This window comes from Stylophora pistillata, chromosome 10, assembly GCF_964205215.1.
Source record: "Stylophora pistillata chromosome 10, jaStyPist1.2, whole genome shotgun sequence".
NCBI classification, from domain to species: domain Eukaryota; kingdom Metazoa; phylum Cnidaria; class Anthozoa; order Scleractinia; family Pocilloporidae; genus Stylophora; species Stylophora pistillata.
In genome coordinates this window covers 5,502,152-5,526,264 of record NC_142528.1, presented here as the reverse complement: position 1 = coordinate 5,526,264, position 24,113 = coordinate 5,502,152, and the positions used below count along the sequence as shown (strand labels likewise).

Sequence of the window (24,113 nt, the reverse complement as noted above, 5' to 3'; positions counted from 1 at the left end):
ATTTCAGTAGGTTTATCGCGTCTTTTTCAAGGTAAACATTATCGAGAACCCGACCAGCTCATCAACTCTCACGAGTCGCATTACAGACAGCGACAAGGGATTTTTAAATTCATGGAATTTTTGACGAATGCAATTTTCAATCGCTTGTTCGTCGAACACAGTATCGCAATCTTTCAATTAGAACGTAAGAAATAGGACAATCTTTGGATTTTATCACACTGCAAATCGAAAAGTGGACTGATCAAAAACGTATTCACAGTTCTTTTAGTCCAATCTATGTAGTCATTGTTGTCGACCATGGAGGTTTCGCAATTTTGATTTATTTAATTCCACGTAGAAATGCGAGACACAAAATCCAATTTCGGGCCAACAACTACTTGAGTTGAGCCAGAAAAGAAGTTAATTTTAAAAGTTATTTATAATGGTACTTCTACATGTACGTACCCATTAATTATATCGATCATTAGACAGCGCTAGAATGAGCCCAAAACATATATATGCCCAAGAATGTACACAAAATTAATTATTTAACTGCATTGTTATTTCTTTAGGAGGAAATAAGAACTGAAAGTATCTCGACATGATCTGAACAATTACTCGAGTATGCGAGCACCAAAACTCCATTTGCTTGTAGAGAGGATAGTTCGATCTCATGACGAGGATAAAAGGAATGATGTTTCTTTTGTTCGCTCTATTCGGTGTTTTCTCTTCCATACGCTTTCTTATAGAAATAGTTAAGTTTCTATCTGAAAGGTCTCTTTAATTGAATGCAATTTTTTCAGAAGAGGCTGCGCCTCTTGGTTTTCAAAGTTTTCTCGTGTTCTTCTGGCAACATTCGGCGTGGTTTACCAAACCGATAGAAAGTGTGTAATTTGGTTTCATCAAATTAGTAGATAATGTAAACTGGCCACCGTAAAGGCTTTAAGGCAGAGCGAAAGGTCAGTTTTTAACCCTTTCTCGCAAGCCATGCATACATGGGAGTCATAACACCCACTACTGTTGTTATTTGTTACTTGTTGAAATTAAGAGACAACATTATGTAAGTGTGTACATTGCAAGGCTGTCTGATGTGACACCTATTGCAGCCTAGAACAGCCACAATGATTCCCGATTTCCATTGCAGTGAACCGTTCATATAACAACAAATCCCAAAAATCCAACATTCTGCTCCATGAGCAACACTAAAAGTGTCGATCTTTTAAGATAAAAACTTGCTCAAGAAATCAAAAGTTTGCATTCAAAACACACCTCAGGGCCACATCTTGCTGTTTGGCTGGAAAATGCCTTCTCACTTTATCCGCTAGTTCTTGTTCTTCCTTTTGACGAAAGCTAGTGTCCCAAACACAACCTTTGCCTCATCTATGACCGAAAAGAGTTCTGGGAAATTCCACCACAACTCGAGAAGGCAACACCTCACATTTCCATTCTGACAAATTATTAGAATCGTGTCGGGCCACCCAGTCCTACCAGCAAAATATCACATCGATCGAGACTTTTGCCTCTCAAAACTGGCCCAAAAAGCGTTGGTAGGTCCTGATAGCCATCCACAGATGGGCCAGAGACACGACTTCACTTGTGAACTCGCCAAGCTTGCATGAATTAAAGCATTTTGGTGGTCCAGTCTACATGAAACCACCTCTCACCTCTGTTTTCTTTCAGAGGTTTGCCTCGACCCACATTCCAGCTTAATGATGCTGTCCCGAGGACTTCTGTAGAGGGAAAATGGTTCGATAAACTCCTATAAACGTAAGAGAACGAATCGATTTGAACACATCCAAATACGAGCGGGTGATCTAGGTCACGTGACCCCAAAGTCTGAACCCACGGTGTCTCAAAACCGCAAATATTGTAAGGGATAATTCATATAACGACAAACAAAGTGAGCTTAAGTTTTGTATGGCCAAATTACAGGGTCTTTTGCCAGCTGGAAAAGGGTTAAAGCCCTCACGGTGACCAGTTTTCATTATCTACTCAGTTGATGACATCAAATTACCTTGTCACCTCCACCGACGCAACAGCACAGTTCTTTAGAAACTTACCCCCTTTATTCGGTTTACAGTGTGCTTTTTTTATTGCATTTTTATGTGACATGAAAATGACTAAAGTTTGCCAGAGAAAGATAAATTTAATCTTATTTTGTGATCAAGTGACTGATTCTACTGAAACTGTCAAAAAAGTGCGATGAACTAATCAAAATGACTGAAACCGAATGAACTGTCAGCCAGAAAGGCGAAGACCGTGACGGCAATTATTTTATTAGTAAGGTGAATGAAAGCAACAGTGGCCAGAATTGGTCTACCACTGGGATTGCGATCTGATAATCTTGACGAAAAGTTTTTTAAGTTTGCAAACCCAGGAAGTAGTTTTTAAATTTTCCGGAGGTTTTTCAGCTTAACAAGGGTCAGTTGAAGAGTTTTAACCACTTAAATTTATTTCGATTGCGAGAATTTAACTTTAATTTTTTTTATCAGCATTATTAGACCGCACCACGACTAGAGCGGCAAAATCGGAAGAAAACAACATCGAGCCGTGAGCACTGATCAAAACAACGTCCAGCTGTTTTGTTTACTCGTGGTACATCAACCATATTTGTTTCCATTGCCTCAGCTTGACTCAAAACTTTCATGGAATCCTCGTTAAAATTTACAGAAAGAGTTAAAAGTGCTTAAACTTGGCAGAGACTATCAAGTGAAAACCGAAATCGTAGACAACGAGGATTGTCATAAATCTTGAGTGCACATTCACTTTGCAAGTTGTTTTTATTCTTATCACTTAAACAATATATTCAGTAATATCTACATGAAAATTTAATTACTTTGAGGCTACCATTTTCTTGAAGCAAAAACATAGCATTTATTAGCATTATTAATAAACTTGGCAGAAACTATCAAACAAGTAATGTTGTATGGGTCAACTAACTGGTCAAACTGCTCAGCTGATAACTTAACGAGAATCCTGCAAAAACGTGCTGCCCGAGTAATTTTGGGAGCTGACACAAGATCAAATAAATTAATTTTAAAAAATGAATTTTCATAAATTAGGGAGGCTCCCATTTTATGATGAAGCTAAAATCAATAAGTGCTCACTAGTCCTTAAGCGCCTTCAAGGAAACGGCCCCAGCTACATGTATGACCTTCTTAAATGCAATACAAATTTACACACACGCAGTGGGCAGTATAGTGCCTTAAACCTCGTCTGCCCCAGATATAATCGTGTATCTGAGGGAGGGAGAACTTTTAGCGTGTCCGCAACCAGGCTCTGGAACTCTCTGCCTATTAACCTTGAGAAAGTAACATGTGTAACCTCATCTAGAAAGGCTATTTAATTACATTTTTTAACCAGATACAATGACGTTGATCATTTTAGCGTAACTGAAACTTAATTTTATTCTTAGTTTTATGCTAATCCAACATTTCATAACCTTCCTCTCGCTCGACCTATCCCAACTGTATTCTTATTGTAATTATAGTTTGTAGATATTCATTATAAGAATATCTTTATAAGTGTAATATAGTTTTTACTATTGTTAGTCCTATTCATACATACACTTATACTTCCTTTTCTTTACGACGTGTACTTTGTTACTTAACTTTGTTTTACAAATTTAGTTTGAGGGCCACTAGTTACTCAGTTGAAGCGCTGTCACGTGTCACCCTCGTTCAATAAAGTTGATTGATTGATTGATTGATAGCAACTTTTCCTTCTCGGCGAGCAGTTTGCGGAATTCTGATCGAAGGCTTTAAACAGAGCAACCAGTTAGTTAAGGTGATTTTTAAAAATAAAATTTGATGATATCAAATAAAACCTTTGTCGTTGTTTTCAGCGCTCAAAGTGTCCTCTTTGTTTCCTCCAAACCAAGTGCTTTTACCCAATAAACTCTGGAAATTCGTCCCGTGTGGTCCCAAATCACAGTTTTCTATGGGTATACTTAGTAAGAAAACCCCTTCGGACGGCTGGTATGTCGGCTGATAATGTCCGCGGCTGAGAGACTGTCCGAAAAATGAATAAAAAGTTTCTAAATTGAAGGAACTGAGCTTAGCAAGAATAATGGTCACTGATGCCAGTGTTGCCATGTCAGGCATTACAGACAGAAGCATGTAAAGTCACCACACTTCGTCTGGTTTCTGATCAGATCACCGATGCCGGTGCTGTCAGACTGTGTCCATGGCAAGCATTACAGACAGAAACATGTAAAGTCACCAAATTTGGGCTGGAGAGTTTAAAATCACTGATACATCTCGGAAGCGAATCAGAGATGTGTCGGAACACTTTAATATTCATCAAATCAACTAGAAATTCATGAAAATACAGAAATGGTTCAAACAACGCCTGAAATAAGTACTCTTAGGACCTATCATACTTTATCGTATGGGACATCTTGAAACGTTCGAAGAAAGAAAAACTACAACGAATCATTTATGCAACCTCTAGGAAAGTATTTTTAGATAAGGTTTGCCCAAAATAAGAGAAATGGGATATGATTTGACTTTTATAAAGGACTTAAATTAAGTTCATATGCGAGCGCTTGATGTGAAATCGCTAATGAATTTGTAAAAAATTGAGTGTTTCTTTCTCGGTTGAAAAAACGCTTCAATAGTTTTTATTGTAAGCCAAATGTTGTTGATTTCCAGCTTTGACATTTCATCGTGGTCCATGATGGTGTGGTTGTAAGCAGGTCATAAAATTTAGCGAAAGAACGAAAGAAATCCATATAACGGAAATTAAGTGCTAAAACTTAAGCTTTTGTACTTGGAGAGAGATGTAGATGCTATCCTTTCGATGCCAGTCATGTTTTGGCAATAAAACCAACAAAAGTCTCCACATCCTTGGGGTGTACCTATTAATTTCTGACTATATTTTGGTGACTCGAATACGGTTGAATCGGCTTGGCCAGTCAAGTTTGTTTTTAAAATATACTGCCCAAGTGAAAGTGGTGAGAAGACGGAGGTAAACAGTATCAATGATAGACGTTCACAGACGATCGATCGTTTGTCGTCACCGTTCACGCTTTACAGAGCACGCGAAACTTGGCATTATGATGGTTCTGAATTCAGGTTTATAATTCCAACTAGGACACGCACTATTCACTCGATTGCGGGCAACAGTCACGCACTTGTCGCAAATGCTCTAGCAGTCGTTCGAATTAAATGAGAGCGAAAACTCAAAGAGAAATTTTCAAGTTTCCTTTTTCTTTTAAATTTCTTTGGTACAGCGCTTTCTCATACAAAACGCATTTTCAACATCATACAAGTAAGGAGTCTTTGTGAACAAGCTGAGGAATGTTTAATTTGCTTTCCAATACATTACAGTAGTGTCCTGGTATCATAAACAGCAATTACTTGCAGCCAGTGTATTTTCTGCACCTTTTTTATATCCTCAACCTTATAGACACAACTCCAATGTAGCCCCATACCTCATTCTACATTTTTTACCCTCCCACTTTAGTTCAAGCCGCAATGTATTTTGTAACCATGCCGTCAAAATCACACTAAACTAGCAAAAGCAATTATTTGTTTTTTGCCAAGTTTGTTTGACAAGGTTTGAATGCCATTGAGCAAGGTATGATTCCAAGTCGGAGACACTTGAGTAAAGCTACATATAAGTATTGTATACCCGACGCTAATAACACTAGCACGCACACAAATCTAACGGAAGTAATACTATCCCACAAGTATAGTCGATTAAGTCTGAATGCCATTAGGCAGCCATCTTGGAATAAAATACGGATATGTGAGGAGGCCATTCTTCTCCCGCCAATGGTTCTTGTCTTGCAAATACGACTGAATATGGTCCATCAGATGACAATAGTATTTATTGACCAGGTTCACAGCCTTAGTGTCGTCAAGCTCGTTGCCGTAGTCAAACAAAGAATCAAACCGCAAACTTCCCAGACTATTAAATGCAGCAGACTGGATCTGCAAAAAGAAATCATTTAAGATCAAGCGTACAACGCTGTAGTCGTGTTTACACAAGCAAGTTATCCACCAAACTTTTCTTAGCTAGGAAATGTTTTTAGTAGTGTCAGTGGAAAAAACCACAACTCCTTCCTCGACAAGTGACCGAGTTACTCGTGAAAGATAAATTCATCGAGGTAAAAATATTTTTAGTAGGGATGAATTAAGGATGTTTATTAAAGTTAGATTTTACCCAACTGCTCCTTTAAAGTTGTTGATGACGATGGGGAAACCATTTCACTTATTTTGCAACAGTGTTTTCCTTTTCAGGCACCTTGTTAGTGCCAGTTTTCATCGGATTTATCGGTGATTGCACCAAACACAAAGGCAAGAAACATTATTTCCTAAGAAATCGTTATTTTGATGGACATACGAAGAGGTGAAATACTGAAATGATTCAGAGTAGAATCCATTATACCGTTTATAAAGACGTATGTCAAAATCAGAGCTTCCTAGTGAAACTCTCGATGAAAGCTCATTTCCACGAAGAATGGCAAACTAATCATGCAAATCTTGCTCCAAACCACAAACTAAAAAGAGGAACTAGAATCAACAAAACTTTTACTCACTGCACTTGCAACTCTGTTTGGCAGTCTCAGAAACGAGAATTGTCCATCTTCCACTCTGGAGTCGTTGTACAGTTTAGTTGGTTGGTTGGGGATATATTCTGGGTAATCCGTAGTGACGTAATTAACCGACGCGTGATAGATAGTCACATGCGCAATGAAACGACTAAGGATCTCGCAGAGCTCCCTTTTGGAATCAACACTTGGTGGCAAACCTTTGATCTGTAAGGAAGAGAACGAAACGTCTTTAGCCTTAGCGGTAACTTAAAACATGAAAGCATTTGCATAGGGCGTATATTTCAGGTAAATAATTTTACATACAAGAAATACGATCGTCTGGTATGATCGTGTAAGTGAGATTAGCCTGAAGAAGACCGTCATCGGTAGTTGTGACGGACATTTGGACAACTGATGGAAATCATCAGTAACTAATAGAATTAGGAGTTGTTTTTTCTTCGAGTATCAATATAAGGTTTGTGACAAGATGTAAGTCAGTTTTGCCACGGAGGGCCGGATTGACTACAAGATCCTGGTAGGATAAATCTGTCACTTTCGATCCATCAGTAAAGTTGAGTCGTTTTGATGGGTTCATTTGTTGAAAACATTAACAAAAAAGACGAACTGACAAACAGACAAACACTTTTTTTCACTTAGTGATCTGAAGCAAACTATAGGAAACCTTTTGGGTGTACTGTTAATGTAGAAATGTTTTCTTCAGATCTTGACGTTAATGATGGGGAATGATACGGATGATTAAAAGTTTTTCGGTAGTTGTGGCTAACAGTTTAACACCTGGGCGTGAGTCGTCATCAGCATCACATAAGAAGCTTTGTGTAAGTCCAGAAAGTTTATAATTCTTGTTAGCAAAAACTGATTGGCCAATTTTTCGATGTGCAATTTACAATGTGAAATACTCAAAAAGCGTAAGTCAGTCGCAATTGGTCAGTTTCGATCTGTTGGCAAAGTTAGGTCGTTCAGCTCCAACAAAGATATGACTTTAACGATTTTTGTTACCCCTAGGTTTCGCTATGAACTGCTTTTCCAGTGCTGATCTTAATCAAACAATCTATAAGGAACCTTGTGAGTGTATGGGTGATGTTGAATAAGTTTCCAATTAAGACATCAATGATTCACCAGATGGGGAATAGATAAGGATCCGTTTGGAACATCTAGAGGTTTCAATACCCCGCTTTTATTAATATACCTGTCCAATTCCTCCATTTGGTCCAGTTCCATCCAGTGACACCTCATTCAGGTACGCTTGCAGTTCCACATCTTCCTTCACGCTTTCATCATTTCTGTAATATCTAAACGAATAAAATCACGAAATTTGAATTTGATCTTTTGCTCCCTACTTTGATTGCCATAAGTCTGGATTGACAGGTTAAAAGCGCTGCGTTATAACATGTGCAAGGTATAAAATTTGAACCAATCATTTCACAAATTCGTCATTTCATTTCCTTGTTGATTTTCTCCGTCCTGAGGAATTTTTGTTCCTTTTTGCTTTTGTATCGTATTAACTTTTGTTCCCAAGTGTCTTCCAAATTAAACATAGCATCGATCGGCATAAAAGAAAAAAAAATGAAACCAAAACTCCTGCCTTTATTTGGAATCATCGTATGCCGTCATCATTAACATTCAGCATCCAAAAAAGTTGCCCATTTTTGTGTTTATCTATCTGTTATACTATTCACGAGGAAATGCCTTTAATGCTCTTCCTAATATGGATTTAGAACACCAACTTACAGCTTCACTTACAAGTTAATGTAACTCCTCACTAGATCTTCAATTACCGCTAATATCACCAAGCCATCATCTCGGAACGGATAGTATGGTAGAAGATTCTTGTCGAACACACCACGTTTCTGGTTAAAATAAAACAGCCCTATCTTGATTGAAATACTTAAATCTTACACCTAAAATATATAAATAAATTATACAGATGCGCTTATGATAGATCTCCCCGGAGGATCAATACCTTGGCGTCGGTTGTGAGAGCTTGTGTGTCTCGGTAACCCCTAGTGCTATGCATGCGGGAGATTCGTCTCCTGGTAGGGCCACCCAAGCTGGACAGGTAGAAGGGTAGAGACCAGACAGAAAGTGATCACTGGCCCTCCAGGTTGGGGTTTGGGCACACCAAAATTACCTTGTTATACTCCCCCACCGGCGCAACAACATAGTTTCTTTAGAAACTTACCCCGTTTATTCCTTTAAATTCTTGCGTAATTGAGGTTATATAGCTAGGTATCGTGAGGGATAAAGAGATACCTTGATTTCTTCCCTGAAGTCAGTTATTTCCCATGATGTCAACGGATGTACATCTCGAATAAGCTTCAAAGCTCCTTGTTTTCCGTATGCAAACAGCAAAGCTGCGAAGCCTGTATCGCCTAGAAGAACAGGTATTCCAAAGGTATTTGGGATAGTTACTTCTCGGCAATGATACTTCAGCATTTGGTTCAACGGGTGCTTGGGCGGCAGGGTACGTTTTAAAGAGACGCAAAAGGGCTCCACAAAGAAATGGATCTATAGGGTTGTAAGAAGACATACTTCACTTATCCATGGATATCAACTCAACTATCATCGATATAACACTTCATATTCAGCAAAGGCTAATTTGAAACTGATGGTAAATTATTTTCCCAACACCAATCTTAATCCTACACCTTGGCCCTTAATCGTTTTCCCTGATTCTGTTTTTCTTTTAAATTTGTTTGTTTTTTGAAATAAGTATTGAATTGTTTCATGAAATTAAGTTTTTGTGTTGTATCACCTCTTTGCTGTGTTTTTGTTAACCAGCCATTTCGTTAACAGGGGCCGTGAATATATAGGCGAGTGCAGTAGGTATATCGCATCCGATAGCCAAAAGAGGGCTATTGGGATCTGTTTATGCCCCCATGGAAAAATTAAAAACAGAAAGGAAAAGGAAAAAAAGGATGGTTCTACTCAGAAGAATCCTAAATCTGTCAGCTAAAATGTAAATAAATTTGATCAAAATTGGGTGTTGATATTTTTCCTTCAGTTGTTACCTGAAATATGAATCAGGCCTCCCTGATTCCGGCTAAATGAACCGTTAGGCTGATTTTACCTTGGCAAGATGTTCCGCGAATTGAGCATATCCGATGTCTGTGATCTGAACATTAAGCTTGGCAAGTAACCAGTTGTCTCCATCGGCTGGAGTATACACGGATGAATCTATCAAAGATGATATATTCATAACGTTAAGGTAAGTCTACCAAGGCTTTTGCCTCGAGCTGGATTACGAGTTATAGAGGCACCATGATCGAGTAGTTAGGTATCAGGAATTCCTCCACCCATTGGTGATATCTTTTTTAAATGCAGATATGGGTCTTATGCAATGAAGTTTGTCTCATCATTTCCCCAAACGTCTACTGTGGCTAACCTGGTGTGTGGTCCATTTGTATGGCAACAGGTACAAGTTCATTCTTTTTGCCTCTAACTGTCTTCGACGCAAAAAGTGCAATGGGGGAAAGAAAGTTCCACATCGTCCTCCTTTGGTCTCTTTCTGTGAGGTCAGGAGCTCGACCCAAATCGTCACACAACTCATAACGAAGAGCGTAAATACGACCCTGCTTTATGGCCTAAAATACAACAAAAAAGGGATTATGCCGTATGAGTTGAAACTTTCCTGGTCCTACTTGTCGTAATCAAAGACTTAGATAAATGAAGATGAAAAAACTAATTTTAAAGGCTGAGAGGGACTATTGGCGAAGAGATTTTCATACTCACTCACGACACAGACTTCTGCTAATTTAACAAATCAAGCGAACATACATCTTCCAAAGAATCACTAGTTCCCAAAGCCGCTCTGACGGCACCATCCCAGTCAAAGTCAGGGTTCATTGTTTCTTTCAAATGACTAAGATCCAGTCCTGGTATTTCTGGTTCTGGTTCTGAGAAAATAGGATATTTGATCATGTCAACGTAAGCTTGACTGAACATCGAGAATTATAGCGAAATGGCACCCGCGGGCTTAGAGGGCCACGCCCAACCAGGATGCATTGCATGAGTACTGGCCTTTCTCAGCAGTTTTTGTATTACAGAAAAGGAAAGCTTACCGTGTGCGTAATATTATTCGACTAAATATTTGCAATCGTGATAGAGAACCGGCTTTTCATACCCTCATCTGGTTTCTTCAAGTATCTATCGTCTGATACGGTGAATATATGAAGTTCATATATTTTGAACTGCGTTTATAGATACGTATGATGCACGATCCTCGCAGTAGAGAACGCTATTTATGCAATAGCGAGAATCAGACTATATGAACTTCATATATTCACAGTATCTGATACATTCACAGTACCTGATTTTTTTTTTCAGGTCTGATTTTCGCTATTGCATAAATAGCGTTCTCTACTGCGAGGATCGTGCATCATACGTATCTATCGTCTGTTTACTACGTATTTTCGTTATTTCTTTTCGCGTTCGCGACAACGAAACCATCGTAAAAAGGTCATCCTGCACGAAGCCACCGTATCATATGGCTGACTAGATCAATGTAAGAACATGGAGTGAGCGAAAGACAGCGCTAGCTTTGGGATTTAGCAAGAAAACGATCAAGGAGTTTGCAGAAGCCTTGCTACACAGCATTTCGGAGGAAAAGCAAATATAAAGCTCCTCTCAGCCTCTTGGGGGATGGCCGGACGTGGAAACATTTACAATCGATCCTCAAGCCTAATCCCATGTAAGTTTTTGAGTGACCTTCCACTCCCGGTGAGACAAATTCAGAGATACATTTCTTCTAAAGCTATTATATTTTGAAAACCTGTGGGTTTTTATCGAACCTGGAGCCTGACGAATTTATTCATAGATGGTGCAGCGCTTCTCCTTTTACGAATTCCTTCTTTGAGCCTGATGAATGACACGAATAAAAATTCAAGTATTCGAAGGACTTCGTCTCTTTGTAATGCGTTTGGACGCGAAGGGTCGATTCCCTGTTAAACCTCTCGCTTTCATTCACTTTTCGGTCCAAGAATATAACTTCTGAGTCTGATATTTCAGCCGTGATCAGTGATTGCATCGTGCTACAATGTGCAGAATCAAGAGAATATAATCTCTGGACAGAATGTAGCTGTTTGCCCGTCCTACAAATTCTTCCCTTTTTGTCTTTGGTTCTTTTCCACAGACAGAAAACGTCGTCACTATACCTCTTCTAAATTCTTTGCCGTTTCCATTTGGTGTGTGAGAAAAAGTATCGAGTTCCCGGATAATAACAATAACAATGGTGCGCAAAGCACTCTGGTTGAGCGTGGTTCTTTGACGGTAAGTTAGGTCCCCTAAAGGGCTAAAGAAGTCTCGTACCCAGACCTTTCACGGCCAAGCCGTTACGGTTACACGATAAGATTAAGATCTGGATACGAGATCAGGGCTGTGCGTGGGTTTAAAGGTGTGAGTCTTAGAGCACACTCTAAAACTCACACATTGATCCCACGCACAGCCCTGATCTCGTGTAAGTATACAACTTGACTATTTAGCCATGTCCAGTCCTTTTCTATAAGAACTCGTAGAAATACCACAACGTGTAATGCTAAGTGTTGCTGATGCAAAAACGTGAGCATGCATTTTTAATTAAAGTATGTTAAGTGTAGGATTATTTTAAAATTTTCATCAACAGATGAAATTGAAAAATCAATCAAAAGAAAAAACACAATAAATGAATGAGTTAACGGAAAACAACGCAGTGAAGTCAAATTTAAGAACACGAATCATCAGATTAAGTTTCATTGTACCTGCACAGTATCCCCATTTTCTCTTCCTTGTAAAACACCATGGCCTGTGGCTATCTACAGTCGTACACTGACGGTAAACTCTACCACGATATGTAAAAGGGAAACGACAGCATTTCCCTCGAGTTGTCTTTGCGGCACATCCTAAATGGTACAAATAAAAAATCGTCTTCATCACTAACGTAGGACAGACCATCAGGTTTTATATACATACCCACACTACCTCGGTCTGGCAGTTACGCAGCCTGAGACTATCAGTGGGCAGTTCGGTGTCTGTCCGTCCGTCCGTCCATCAGTCACTCCATGCTCATGTGAGTTTGTATGATTCTCAGTCAGTTGGCTAGTCTAATGACCCATAATGCACCACAATGATCCCACTGTCAGCTGCCCTGGGCATAGGTTTGTCATGTCACTAGTCTGAAGTTCATATTTCACTAGTTAGGATTTCATCAGGCTCCCCTGAAAATTCGCCGGTATCCTTTTATACTCCTGAGCCGGCTTGTTCAAAGCTGGGTTAAGATAACCCAGGGTTAGTGTGAAATTTGATTTCAGATCTGAGAGCTTTAAAAGAAAACTCAGTTTAATTCCATACGTCCACAGTTTTATGTTTGAATGCTGTTAAAAGAATTGGGAAAATTGTCCCTCAACGGCTTTTGAACAGAGAAATGTAGAAACCGGGATTACAATTTAATCGGCCTTCGAATGACTGGACCCTGGGGAGAGGCACTTTGAGAGTAAAGTGTTTTGCTCAAGGACAATACGCATTGACCTGGGCGGGTCTCGTTCCCAGACCTCTCGACCCAGAGTTCAGTGCACTATTCATTAGGCAACCGTGAGTCCTTGCGAGGCACTTGGCTCGAGTACAGACTTGACCCTCAGTTAACAATAAGTTCTACCTTGCTGCCCTTTGATGATTACCCGTCTGATTATCAACGGGTTATTCCCTGCTAGACGCTGCTGAGTAAAAAATCTATCACTGATCCATTGGGTCTTGTTGTCTATAAATGCTTCGTGCCTTGAAGCTGGCCTCACATATTCCTGGAGGTAGAAAACATAAGTTTAATTAGTTTGCTTAGTTGGACCAAATGAGACCAGCGCAGAGCTACGCTATGTAGAGGGAAGATCCAAGCGTATGGGAACAAATAGCTTGAACCTTTTTCTTCAGAGTTTGTTCTGTTTTGTGAGTGTGGAAAGTTTCTTGTGGTAAAGAACTGCTAAAAAAAATTTGAATAAGGAGAGCTTTGCCAGTGGCTGTGATGTCCGATCGTGGAGCTCTCCTACAGGTCTCAAAAAGAAGAGCTTGACGTCGGTTCATGCGTCAATAGGGAAGAGAATGATATTTACCCCAAGTACTGGCTCCAGAACTGTCTGAAAAAATTCTGACATCTTGAGATAGTCCGACAATCCAGTTATTTCTTGTCCCGCGGTTGCGTTATTGTACCTCTGCAAAATCCCGTTGCTTGTCTGTGTCATTCCCACGTATGCTCTGGTGTAGTAGCTAATAAATGGGTCCTTTAGTGCGACAGCTCCCAGCTCAGAAAAGGTCATGTTCAACAGCACAAAGCCGTATGGACTTGGTTTCATGGTATATGTTTCTTTGAGTTTGTCGAGAGCAGCATTTCTAATGGATTTACACTCAGGAGAGGCGTGTTGAGGCAGAGACACCTCACAATCGGCGGCTGAGGCATACCTTGAACAATAACAAAGAAAAAATCATTCAGAATGGATGGCAGGGACCATTCTTATTTCTCGCCTAAGCAAAGGGGGAAGTTAGGAGTTTTTTTTTCGCGGGAGAGGTCAGATGTCTTCAGGGGGAACGGATGTGGGGGATCGATCGTCGCTTACAGAGTTTAAAGGGAATACTGTAGAAAATTGACAGCCAGTAAGGGGGAACATTAGAATTCTATAAAGCCTAGTGACGTCACCGACGTCCTTCGAATCCCCCTTCCTCTTCCCCCTCCCCTTCTCGTTCCTCTTTCCCCTTCCCCTTCCTCTCCCCCTTCCCCCTTCCCATCTCCTTCTCCTTTCCCTTCCTTTCCCCTTCCCCTTCTCCTCCCTCTCCCCCTTCCTCTTACCCTCCTCCCTTCCCTCCTCCCTTCCCTCCTCCCTTCCCTCCCTCCTTCCCCTTCCCCTTCCTCTCCCCCGTTCACGTGATTAATGATGATCAGTCCTTTAATCTTGTAGACTGTTTTGGTTCTTTTTCACTTGAGGTGACTATTTTTTTTTCTAAAGAAAAAAACTTCGATACACGAAGAAAATAACCTGCAGAGCAGTCGTAGGTAGGGCGAGCGAGTGCTCTGTATTTTCTCAGCAAAAAGTGGCCGCCATCTTTGATTTTTATGGCAGCGGAAGGCTGGGAAGAGAAAGATATTTGTACCAAGGGAATGACTGATGGTCAAAAATAAGGAGAGGAGCTGGGGTGGGGGAGTGACTATTCGCCATTCCGCAGCCCCCTACCCCTACCGTCCACTCCAACTTAAACATGGCATTCGGACAAACGATTACGAGCTTATAACGTTAACTCGCCATAATACGACGCCTGCACTGCAGGCTACAAAGAAAGAAAAGCACCTGCTTGAAACCACTAGAGATGTCAACGGTGATTTGTTTTGTAGTCAGGAATAACCCTGTTTCCAAGATGTATTGTTATTTTTGACCTAGCTTGCCAATGTTCGGGCCCGGACCCACAGTGGGAGGATATCACGCCCCCCAGTGCGACTGGACTTGTGATGAGACCACCCTACTAAGGACATTTTTGTTATGTTAGTATTATGAGATAGGAACATGTGCTTTTCGCTTGAAGTTCGCAGTCTTTTCGTTGGATTAAAAGGAGTGATTTAAACCGATGTCGAAAGTTGAAGTTATTTAGTAGTCTGAACAAAACAGCCATAGCTATGTTTGAATAAAAAGTCTTTGTAACGTTACTGGTGTAAATGTGTTTTGTTGTTGTTGTTTTTTTTTAACGCGCTCTAATGTAATAATGTAAGAAGTAGATTAATTAGTGTCAGTCATTAATTTAAAGTATCCGACAAATAATTTAATATTTCAAATAACGTAACGTAATTAGTAATATCATAAATAAGGTAACTTAACCAGTTGTATTGTTGGTAAATCAACATATTCAGCAGTAATGTAACTAATGCATTGTAATATGTAAGTAGTTCTGTAAGTATGCTAACGTAGTTAGTAGCATTGCTGCGGATAATGTATCGTAAATTGTATCTACAAGGTTGTCTACTTTTCTAAATATTGCTTCAGTAGTTTGAATAAAAATGAAGTAATCTATAAAGAAAAAAAAATCATATTTGAAGTGTACTCTTGTTTGTGAGCTTGACGGCAGAATTCCAAGCCTTTCTCCCTTTCCTTCATCAAAGGAACGCTTTCTCACTTTTTCCTCACTATCTCTAAACTTGAATACGAGCGCAGATTACCAGAAGGGTGTTGTTGATCTGTTTAAGCTCCATGTTTCACAATATTATGCTAACTACATATGATGCACGATCCTCGCAGTAGATAACGCTATTTAAGCAATAGCGAAAATCAGACTTGAAAAAAATCAGGCCTGTACAGGATTCGAACCACTGACCTCTGCGATACTAGTGCAGCGCTCTACCAATTGAGCTAACAAGCCAACTGGGAGCAGGCCGTTAAGGTGGTCTTCCACTCAAATTTTAAAAAAATTCAGTTTATGCTTTACCTAAGTTATTTAAGTACCATTGGAGAGATCACCTCAAACTGATACTTTTAAGAATTTTGATAGACATGTCGTTGCCATGGTAACCAAGTTTTGGGGCCCCAACTGTGAAAATAATGGTGTTCTTGTAAAAAGGATATCTCAAGAACTAGCGGTCCTATTCACCTGAAATTGGTATCAAAACTAAGTACAAAGATGGCTTTATGTCATGAACCTCAGAAAACCCATATTTTTTATGCCAAGCTATTATAAAATTGCAACTGTTCCTTGATTACAACATTTTTGTTTGTATTATCACCATGGATACATCTGTCAACAACCATGTAACTAAAAATCACTAATAATTTTAGGTTCACAACACAGAACTATACTCAAGCAAACCTCCCTGAAAATTTCATCCCTTTTGGTTTAATACTTTTCAAGAAATCCTTTTTGCCGTGACGGGCACTCTCTCAAAATTGCAAAACTGAGAAAATCAAGTTTAAAGATTTAAGTTGATCAATCAAAATAATCACTAAAGCAACTGGTGCCTTTTGGAAAGTTTAAGCTAAGCTCTTTGATGTTCTCATTAAAATGCACCAGGTGCATATATGTCACCCTCCTTTTCCTGGGATTTGTCATTTTTTTTCTTTCTTTTTCCCCTGAGTAGCCTCCTCCTTGTCTTGTTCTTCTCTTGGAACTTGTATTCAGCTTTCAAAACACGAATCTTGTCCAACTGCTGGCATTCATTTATACAGAATTCACCTGGGGGAATTCCAAGACTCTCAAACACTTTAATAGCTGCTCTTGAACCAATATTAAAGTGAGCGACAGCATCATAAACCCCCAGCTGCAGTACTTCAGAACCAACAAACACCCCCTTTGGCACACGCTCCCAAACCATACCATTGAGTGACTCATTCTGGTTTTGAGTCTTGCCATCAAGACATTTGCTGAGAAGGCTGTCCTCACTCAACCTTTTATAAATGGGTTTGATTTCCTCTCTGACATCTAAAGGTAGGCCAGTTCCATGTTTGAAAGTGTTTGTCCTATTGACCTTGTCCCGCTGAAAACCACACCAGCTTTCAGGACCCTCAGGGCAATGCCCATGGTAATTACTGTCTGCAGAAGAAGCACAGTGAAACAAGCTGGCATAAATTGCCTTCTTCATGGCAGCAAGATCACCTGAGTTGCTTCGAATGGCAATTCCATAGTAATTTTGCAGTCTGTCAATCATGGCATCTGTCAGCCTGCCTTTCCCACCCATCCCTTTCTTTTCCTTCTTTAACTTTCGTAAAGCTGTTCCCAGTTGTTTTTGAACATGGCCAACACATTCCTTCTTTTGAACTTCAATATCATAGACTTGGTATACATCTTTGACTAATGAGTAACTTTTGCTGTCACCATCGCCATAATATTCATCATACTGCAGCTTATGCAGATCTACTGACCTTTGAAACATTCGAAGGGTGCCTTCTGGTTCCATAGCTGGTGCTGAACCCTTAAAGTTTGCCTTGCAAGAGGCTCTGTGGTCTGCTCTCCATGCAGTAGTTTCTGGGGTGTCAGGATCATTTTCATGCTCCCTGCACTTGATACAAACTTTGCTTAGGGGCTCAACATCTACCACTTTCCCTGTATCCATGCTAATAGCACTCACACAGCCATTTAAAGAAGAAAAGCCTCTTCTCTGCCATGTTCCATCAACAGACACTCCACATCTTGCTATGCCCTCATCTGAACCTGGCTTGATATCGTGAATCTCTCTTGCAGTATCACGCATTGTCTCCAGTGAGATCTTCTTTACTGCTCGGAGTATTTCTTTATTATGGCGAGCATATGGTGTAGGTCTAGGAGGTGGCGGCATGTTCATAAGTCCACAAAACCTCTTACCTGCCGCACGTCCACAACCAACAGATCTTGAAGCATACACAAATCTTCTGTTTACTTCAAAGAAACGGCCTATTTGAGCTGAAGTAAAGAATTCCATAGACCAACCACACGAGCAGCAAAGCAAACGAAGATTCGAGGCACAACCTTTGCGTTTCATAGCTTGCTCTTGTAAAATTAAATCACAAACAAAGCATTCTTTGCATGGCATACATTCCATCACAGAAGACAAAATTCTCATAGCTACAAACCGAAATCCACTTATGATTGACTCCTTACACTCCTTGATACCCTCAGAAGATGCGGTGGTCAGACCTGCTGGAATCTTGCGGGCAGAAGCTGAACATTCTTTCCCAAGACCTTTGGTGCTGACACTCGTTTTTTCCTTCTTCGAACGCTTCGATTCAGTAGAGTACTGGTTTCCACGATATTTACGCTTTTTTGTGTGACCAGAACGAGCCTTTGGTGGCATTGATAAATAAATTATCAAGCAAAATCGCAATAGGAATAGAGTGAACGAATACGACCAAAATGGTGGATGATAAGTTGGGAAATAGTGTCGCCACATATCATCCGCCATTTTGGGTGCTCGTAACTCACTGCATGTATGCCTGATTGAAATGTCAATAAACAACGGGAATAACCAGGGAGGGGTCCCAGGAGAAATTCCGTCGTTTCCTTTTGACTGCAACTGCGTTTTGTTTTCATAAACAAACCGTTGCTATGGTCGTTGCTAAGGTGAAAATTCATACTCCCTAAGGAATTTAGCAAAATTTTTGACTTTACCTCCTGAATATGGAAAAAAGGAAGCTGTAGAATGAAAGAGTAATGGTTAAAGATACCAAAAAGCACCATTTTCAAAATGAAAGTCTTTCGACAAAAAATACAAATTTTTGAGTGGAAGACCACCTTAAGTTGATGCGTAACAGTTAAGTTGATTTGTAACAGTTGGCTTGTTAGCTCAATTGGTAGAGCGCTGCACTAGTATCGCAGAGGTCAGTGGTTCGAATCCTGTACAGGACTGACTTTTTTTTTTTTTTTTCAAGTCTGATTTTCGCTATTGCTTAAATAGCGCTATCTACTGCGAGGATCGTGCATCGTATGTATCTAATACCGCAGTACAAAATATATGAACTTCATATATTTCATTGTATCTCATTATGCTAACTATTTATGCATCACTATTGTTCTCAAATAGCATCACTATATAATGATCCCTAACCAGTCTAGCAATTAACATAAAGATAAATGAAACAAATGAATAGACCATTTTCGAGCGTGAAGAAAACAGACGAAAGAGGTTGCAGATCAAAAGGATGTTTTTATCGAATGAGGGTGAAACAAAGTGACGCTAAGCCTAAAAATAAATAAATTTTTGAAAATCTCCAAAGAAATTGGCAGAATGGGACGCGATGGTAAATTTAGTAATACGGGGTGCCATAATGTTTGGCTTCGCTCGTTAACGCGAGCATGCACAAAAGATGCAATACTGATGACTGACAATTCGTTGCACGTAAACAACTGACATAACCAAAACAATACAAATCTGAAGTTATATTGTTGCAGAATAAAATTATGCCATTTTCTTCATTCTTGGTCGCAGGCCCTCCTTTTTTACTGGGGTCTTGCCACAAATTTGTTCACGCTCGTGTTTTAAAGTTCGTAGATACTCTTGACGTTTTTACAGCCCATGTTACATTTGCCTTTCATTTGTGGAAAGAATTGGAGCTTGTGCCTCAACTCCCTGTATCACTGACTAGACTTGGGGCGTCCCAAAACATATTTAACATTTCATATTCATTGAAAATGAAGCATTTGTCTTTTAAACGCGGACGGACAGAAACTTACGTTTTGAAACCATTCGCAAATTACTTCTTTTCTAACATGCCCCGGTTGACGAAATTTTTTATGAAGTCGTTTTAGAAAAGCAAAATTACATTTATCTGACGTGTTTGCTTGCTTGCTTATTTGATAACAGTCTCGAAAGTAGTGTAGCCGGTCTCAATGGGGTTAACCACTAGCTTGAAAAGGGAATGAACTAGGCATATGCCCTAAAGAAGGGCAAAAATCTAACCGTTAGCCGTAAAAGACATCACCCTAGTGATATGCCCTCGATGGTCATGCACTTCACGTCTCCATGGTAATCATTGTGGTTGTTATGAATTTCCCTCCAAGTAAAGGGGTTTTCAGGGATGATTTATAAGGTATTCTCAATTTTCATCCCTGTTATAAAAGCAACCCATACTCTTCTCCCCATTTTATTTTTCAAAAAGTAAATTAAAGTTACATTCCACAAGAAAGATAGACGTTGCTCAGATACACCTATGTATCTTTTTTTTTTTTTTTTAGTCGTCACTTTTTGATGCCACAATTGCAAATACTTCGTAGATGTTTTCCAAGTTCTTAATCAGGGACACTTACTTAACAAATTGTTTTTCGCTGTGAAATTAAACCTCTCATATGTTAATAAATTTGATAAAAATATGCATAATTGATTGCATTCTCAGAAGTGTGTCAAGGTGTCGTTGTTTCATTTTAATTAAGAAAAAAATCAAAGCGTGAGCTATACTGAAAGAAAGAGACGCGTACGATAACCAAATATTACAAAAATCCTTTAAGTCCTGTTTTTTCTTCTGCCCCATTCAATGAGTGAGGCGCTCGAAAATTCCAGAAGTCTTGGGCCTCCAAAAACGGCTATGATCATGACGAAAGAAAATATGAACCGGTGGCCCTGAATAAACCAATTCCCGATAATTTCTAAGCAACACTCATTGTCGTGCCGGGAAGATTACGAGCCTGATAGCCTTCGTGTGAAGGTTCCTGCTTTTGATCGATACTTAACAGACAGAGACCAAAAACACTCTAGTATTCGTGACAAAGTTTGGGAAGTAAATTCTTGAGGGAGAAACCCGACTACTCCAATAACAAGGCAAAGGAAAGTGGCCGTACAAGTCAGCCATGGAACGGAATAAACGCGACTAAAGGGGTAAACAGAGTCAAATTTTTCCACGCATATCACTAATAAATGATCGCACAGTTCATCTCTCACTGGAAGGGTGAGTGCAACAGTTGGTAATTTGACCGAGCTGATTTACCCCAAATAGCACTTGAATCATCTAATTTATGCTCATCGCGAAAGATATCCTATAAACAATTTGTCTTACCTGAAAGACGATGAGGAAATTACACTGAATGAAGCCACTAAAATGAGCCAATTAGTTTCCATGCCGTTGGCTATTGGGACCGAGAAAGAAAAGTGTTGTTTAACGAGAAATCCCGTTACAATGGCCTCAAGATAGCAGTTTATAATCAGGCTATCGCCTACATGCAAATCGACGGCTGTGTATACAGAAATTAGCGTGTTTTTCCTTGTTTATTTTCATCATACTGTGTAAACTTCGTTAACAAACAACAACACCCAACAGACCTTTCGGTTTTACCAGGAGAGAAAAATTGCTGATAATGAATACTTTTGGAATCACATGCCAAAGGTTTCATCCTCTATGGAGGTTTTGTACCAAAGCAGTTTGACCTACTCTTAAATTCTAGGTAGAATGCATACCGTTCTGGCGATGTTTAATTATAGTGACGAGACAATTCAAGATCTGTGAGATAAGCTGCGAAGCGCAAACCAGTCGGTTTTCATTGGACGAAATAACGCACGCCTTTCTTTTCTCATACACTCGTCAAGAGCGAAGCTATGAAACTGACAACGACGTCCTGTTTTTGCAAGTGTTGCTTTTAATCACACTCTACCCTGGTTTTGATACTTAGAGTTGCTGAAGGTTGTAAAATTTCGGCACCTTTGAAGAGAAATTGTACGCCTACTTTGATCCTCAGAAATCCGCGCACGTAAGTTAAAATTAACGATAAAGGCGAGTTTCACGAAGCTCTATAGGCCAGTTTTGTTATTCTTCGAGTTCACCTTAAATAGGCCATATATTTCATCGGTTATGCCTTATTGATTTTATCCAGCGGCACTGTCTGAAATTTGTTAAGCAGACATCTTTGCTCTGAAATGAGGCCATTCAGAATACTGACAAAACTAGAAAAATCTTTCGGCTAGGAACAAAAATCGTGCATTCGGGAGTGCCACGCTTCGACGAGTCGAAAATTTATTGAGAGTCGTGTTGCTCTTTCCTATAAAAAATACATTTGGGCTACGCCTTAAAAAATGCGAGAAGGACTGTGACATGCAACTCGATTTCCTCGGCTGTCACCTTCACATTCAAAGTCACTTGTCATAGTTCTCGTTAAAATTGCAGCAAATATTTTACTTTGCACACCTGTAGCGTGTGACAACCTGCTGTGGATTTTAACGACATCCAGGTAAAACTTTTTGAAGGATTGCTTGGTAATTGAAAACGTTGAGTGGAATGTTTGCCAGTTGCTCATGCAATAACGATATTTTAACGACATCCAGATAAAACTCTTTGAAGGATTGCTTGGTAATTGAAAACGTTGAGTGGAATGTTTGCCAGTTGCTCATGCAATAACGATATTTTAACGACATCCAGATAAAACTTTTTGAAGGATTGCTTGGTAATTGAAAACGTTGAGTGGAATGTTTGTCAGTTGCTCATGCAACAACCTACGAACAGACTTTGCTTGAATTTCGATCCTAGGCTATTAGGCTCCAGGAGACTTCTGCGATCAAATCTGGTATTAATTGGTGCCAATTGACGCCATTAAGTATAATCAAATTAGATCCACAGTTGGGTTGTGAGCTATTATTTCACAACTGGGCAAGAAGATTGTCATTTTTTAATTCTTACAAAGAACATGATTGTGACGGCAATTTGACTTTTTTGAACAAAATCACGCACAGACACTGCCATATTTGCAAGAGTAAGCTTGTTATTTTTCTCGAGATAAAGTTGACTGCATATGTAATCAAATGAACCGTTCTGTCGCAGTTCATGGACAACCCTATTACCAAAGGTTCTGAAATTATCCGTAACCAACAATTTTGAACAGGCATGTTCGATGTGATTAAAGTCTCTTCGCAAGTGTTGTATCTAGAATTCGCAAACATACTTTTTCATGTCTTCAAGTACCAAATGGTCGTTCACAAAGTTTTAATGAAGTGAAATTCTTTAAAATCTACAACAGGTTGTCACTCGACAGGTGAGCTAAATCAAATACTCGTTATAATTTTAACAACTACAGTATGATCAAATTTAAGATGACGTTTTGAACGAAGCTAGCTGACAACCGTATACGTACGCTAAGAAACAACATATCTTCGGCAGCTTTTGGCATCAACAGTTTCCAGATTTGACTACTGGGGGCCAACAAATGAATCTTCGTCATGACTTTCCATGTCATTCAAGTCTCGTAGCCCTATTAAAAGCGAACTTAATTTTTTTTGACATTTTTTCAGTTTGAGCCCATTTTCGTGTCATTTTCAGTTGCTGCAGTTGGGATAACTTTTGTGGAGGGAAAGATCTTGTTACGACTAGTGCAACTCCCAAAGGTTTAGGCGAGTTACGTTAAAATGAAGACTTTTTGAAAACAAATAAACTAATCCAAGTAAAAACAAAAATCTAATCCAAGTAAAAAAAAAAAAAAAAACGAAATTCTAACTGTACCTTAAAGCTGTCGCTAAACCCTCCATCAATAAGATAAAAAGAACTGAGAACTTCATTTTTTTCATTACAATTCAAATATTTTGGAAATCAGTTCTCTGGAGAAAGAATAATTGGCATTTCTATCAGGCAACTGTTTGATAAGCTTCGTTGATTCAAAATGTAATTAATTAATTTTCTACACTGTTTAACGAGTGAAATCGCCAACAAATGTATATTTACCCAATTCGTGGAAGCACCAGCTGTTCAACCAAATTATCACGGACCGATAGCCCGACCGAAGGTCTCCTTGTTATCTTCGAAACTTGGGGAGATTTTCAAGCACTGCTTTTCAACTAAGAGTTTACTGACAATCAATGTTCACAAGGAACCTTCCTTCTCGCAGCTACGCGGCTCGGTTGAAGTGTTTGTTTGGTAGTAATTTCAACATGTCTAAGTTGTTTGTCTGTTAAAACGCGCGGACAGGTGTTCAGGATCAAGAAGAACTGACTTGTTAGAAGACACAAGTTCCATGGCAAAGCCTTCATGTTAAAACGAGTTGGATGTTAAGATAGGCGAGCTGAATTCGGGGTGGGGGGGGGGGGCAAAAGGACTGGGTTCTAGCTGCACCTAAGTCACCCACGCACACTTCTCTGGGTAAGATCTTGCATGACTCTAACAGGAATTCTCCCCCACAAGGGATTTAAGTGGGTAGGACT

General features: G+C 39.6%; 2 protein-coding genes across 3 annotated transcripts; both read right to left on the bottom strand.

The window, feature by feature from the left end:
• Positions 1-5,260: 5,260 nt before the first annotated feature.
• LOC148721530 (polyunsaturated fatty acid 5-lipoxygenase-like) lies at positions 5,261-23,601 on the bottom strand. Of its 2 annotated transcripts, none has more exons than XM_088734578.1 (12): positions 23,419-23,601; positions 13,612-13,957; positions 13,164-13,305; positions 12,271-12,411; positions 10,313-10,431; positions 9,921-10,119; positions 9,606-9,712; positions 8,789-9,043; positions 8,279-8,385; positions 7,725-7,827; positions 6,524-6,742; positions 5,261-5,915 (listed from the first exon to the last, which is right to left on the bottom strand). In XM_088734578.1, the coding sequence occupies exons 1-12, from the start codon at positions 23,481-23,483 to the stop codon at positions 5,682-5,684; spliced, it is 2,037 nt and encodes a 678-aa protein (XP_088590704.1). In that variant the 5' UTR covers positions 23,484-23,601; the 3' UTR covers positions 5,261-5,681. The 2 variants fall into 2 exon arrangements, with proteins under 2 accessions (XP_088590704.1, XP_088590705.1); XM_088734579.1 differs by lacking the exon at positions 23,419-23,601 and adding an exon at positions 20,992-21,147.
• LOC148721531 (uncharacterized) lies at positions 16,229-18,732 on the bottom strand. The gene has a single exon (XM_088736805.1). It carries the CDS (start codon positions 18,405-18,407, stop codon positions 16,530-16,532), a length of 1,878 nt encoding a protein of 625 aa, XP_088592931.1. The 5' UTR covers positions 18,408-18,732; the 3' UTR covers positions 16,229-16,529.
• Positions 23,602-24,113: the final 512 nt, after the last annotated feature.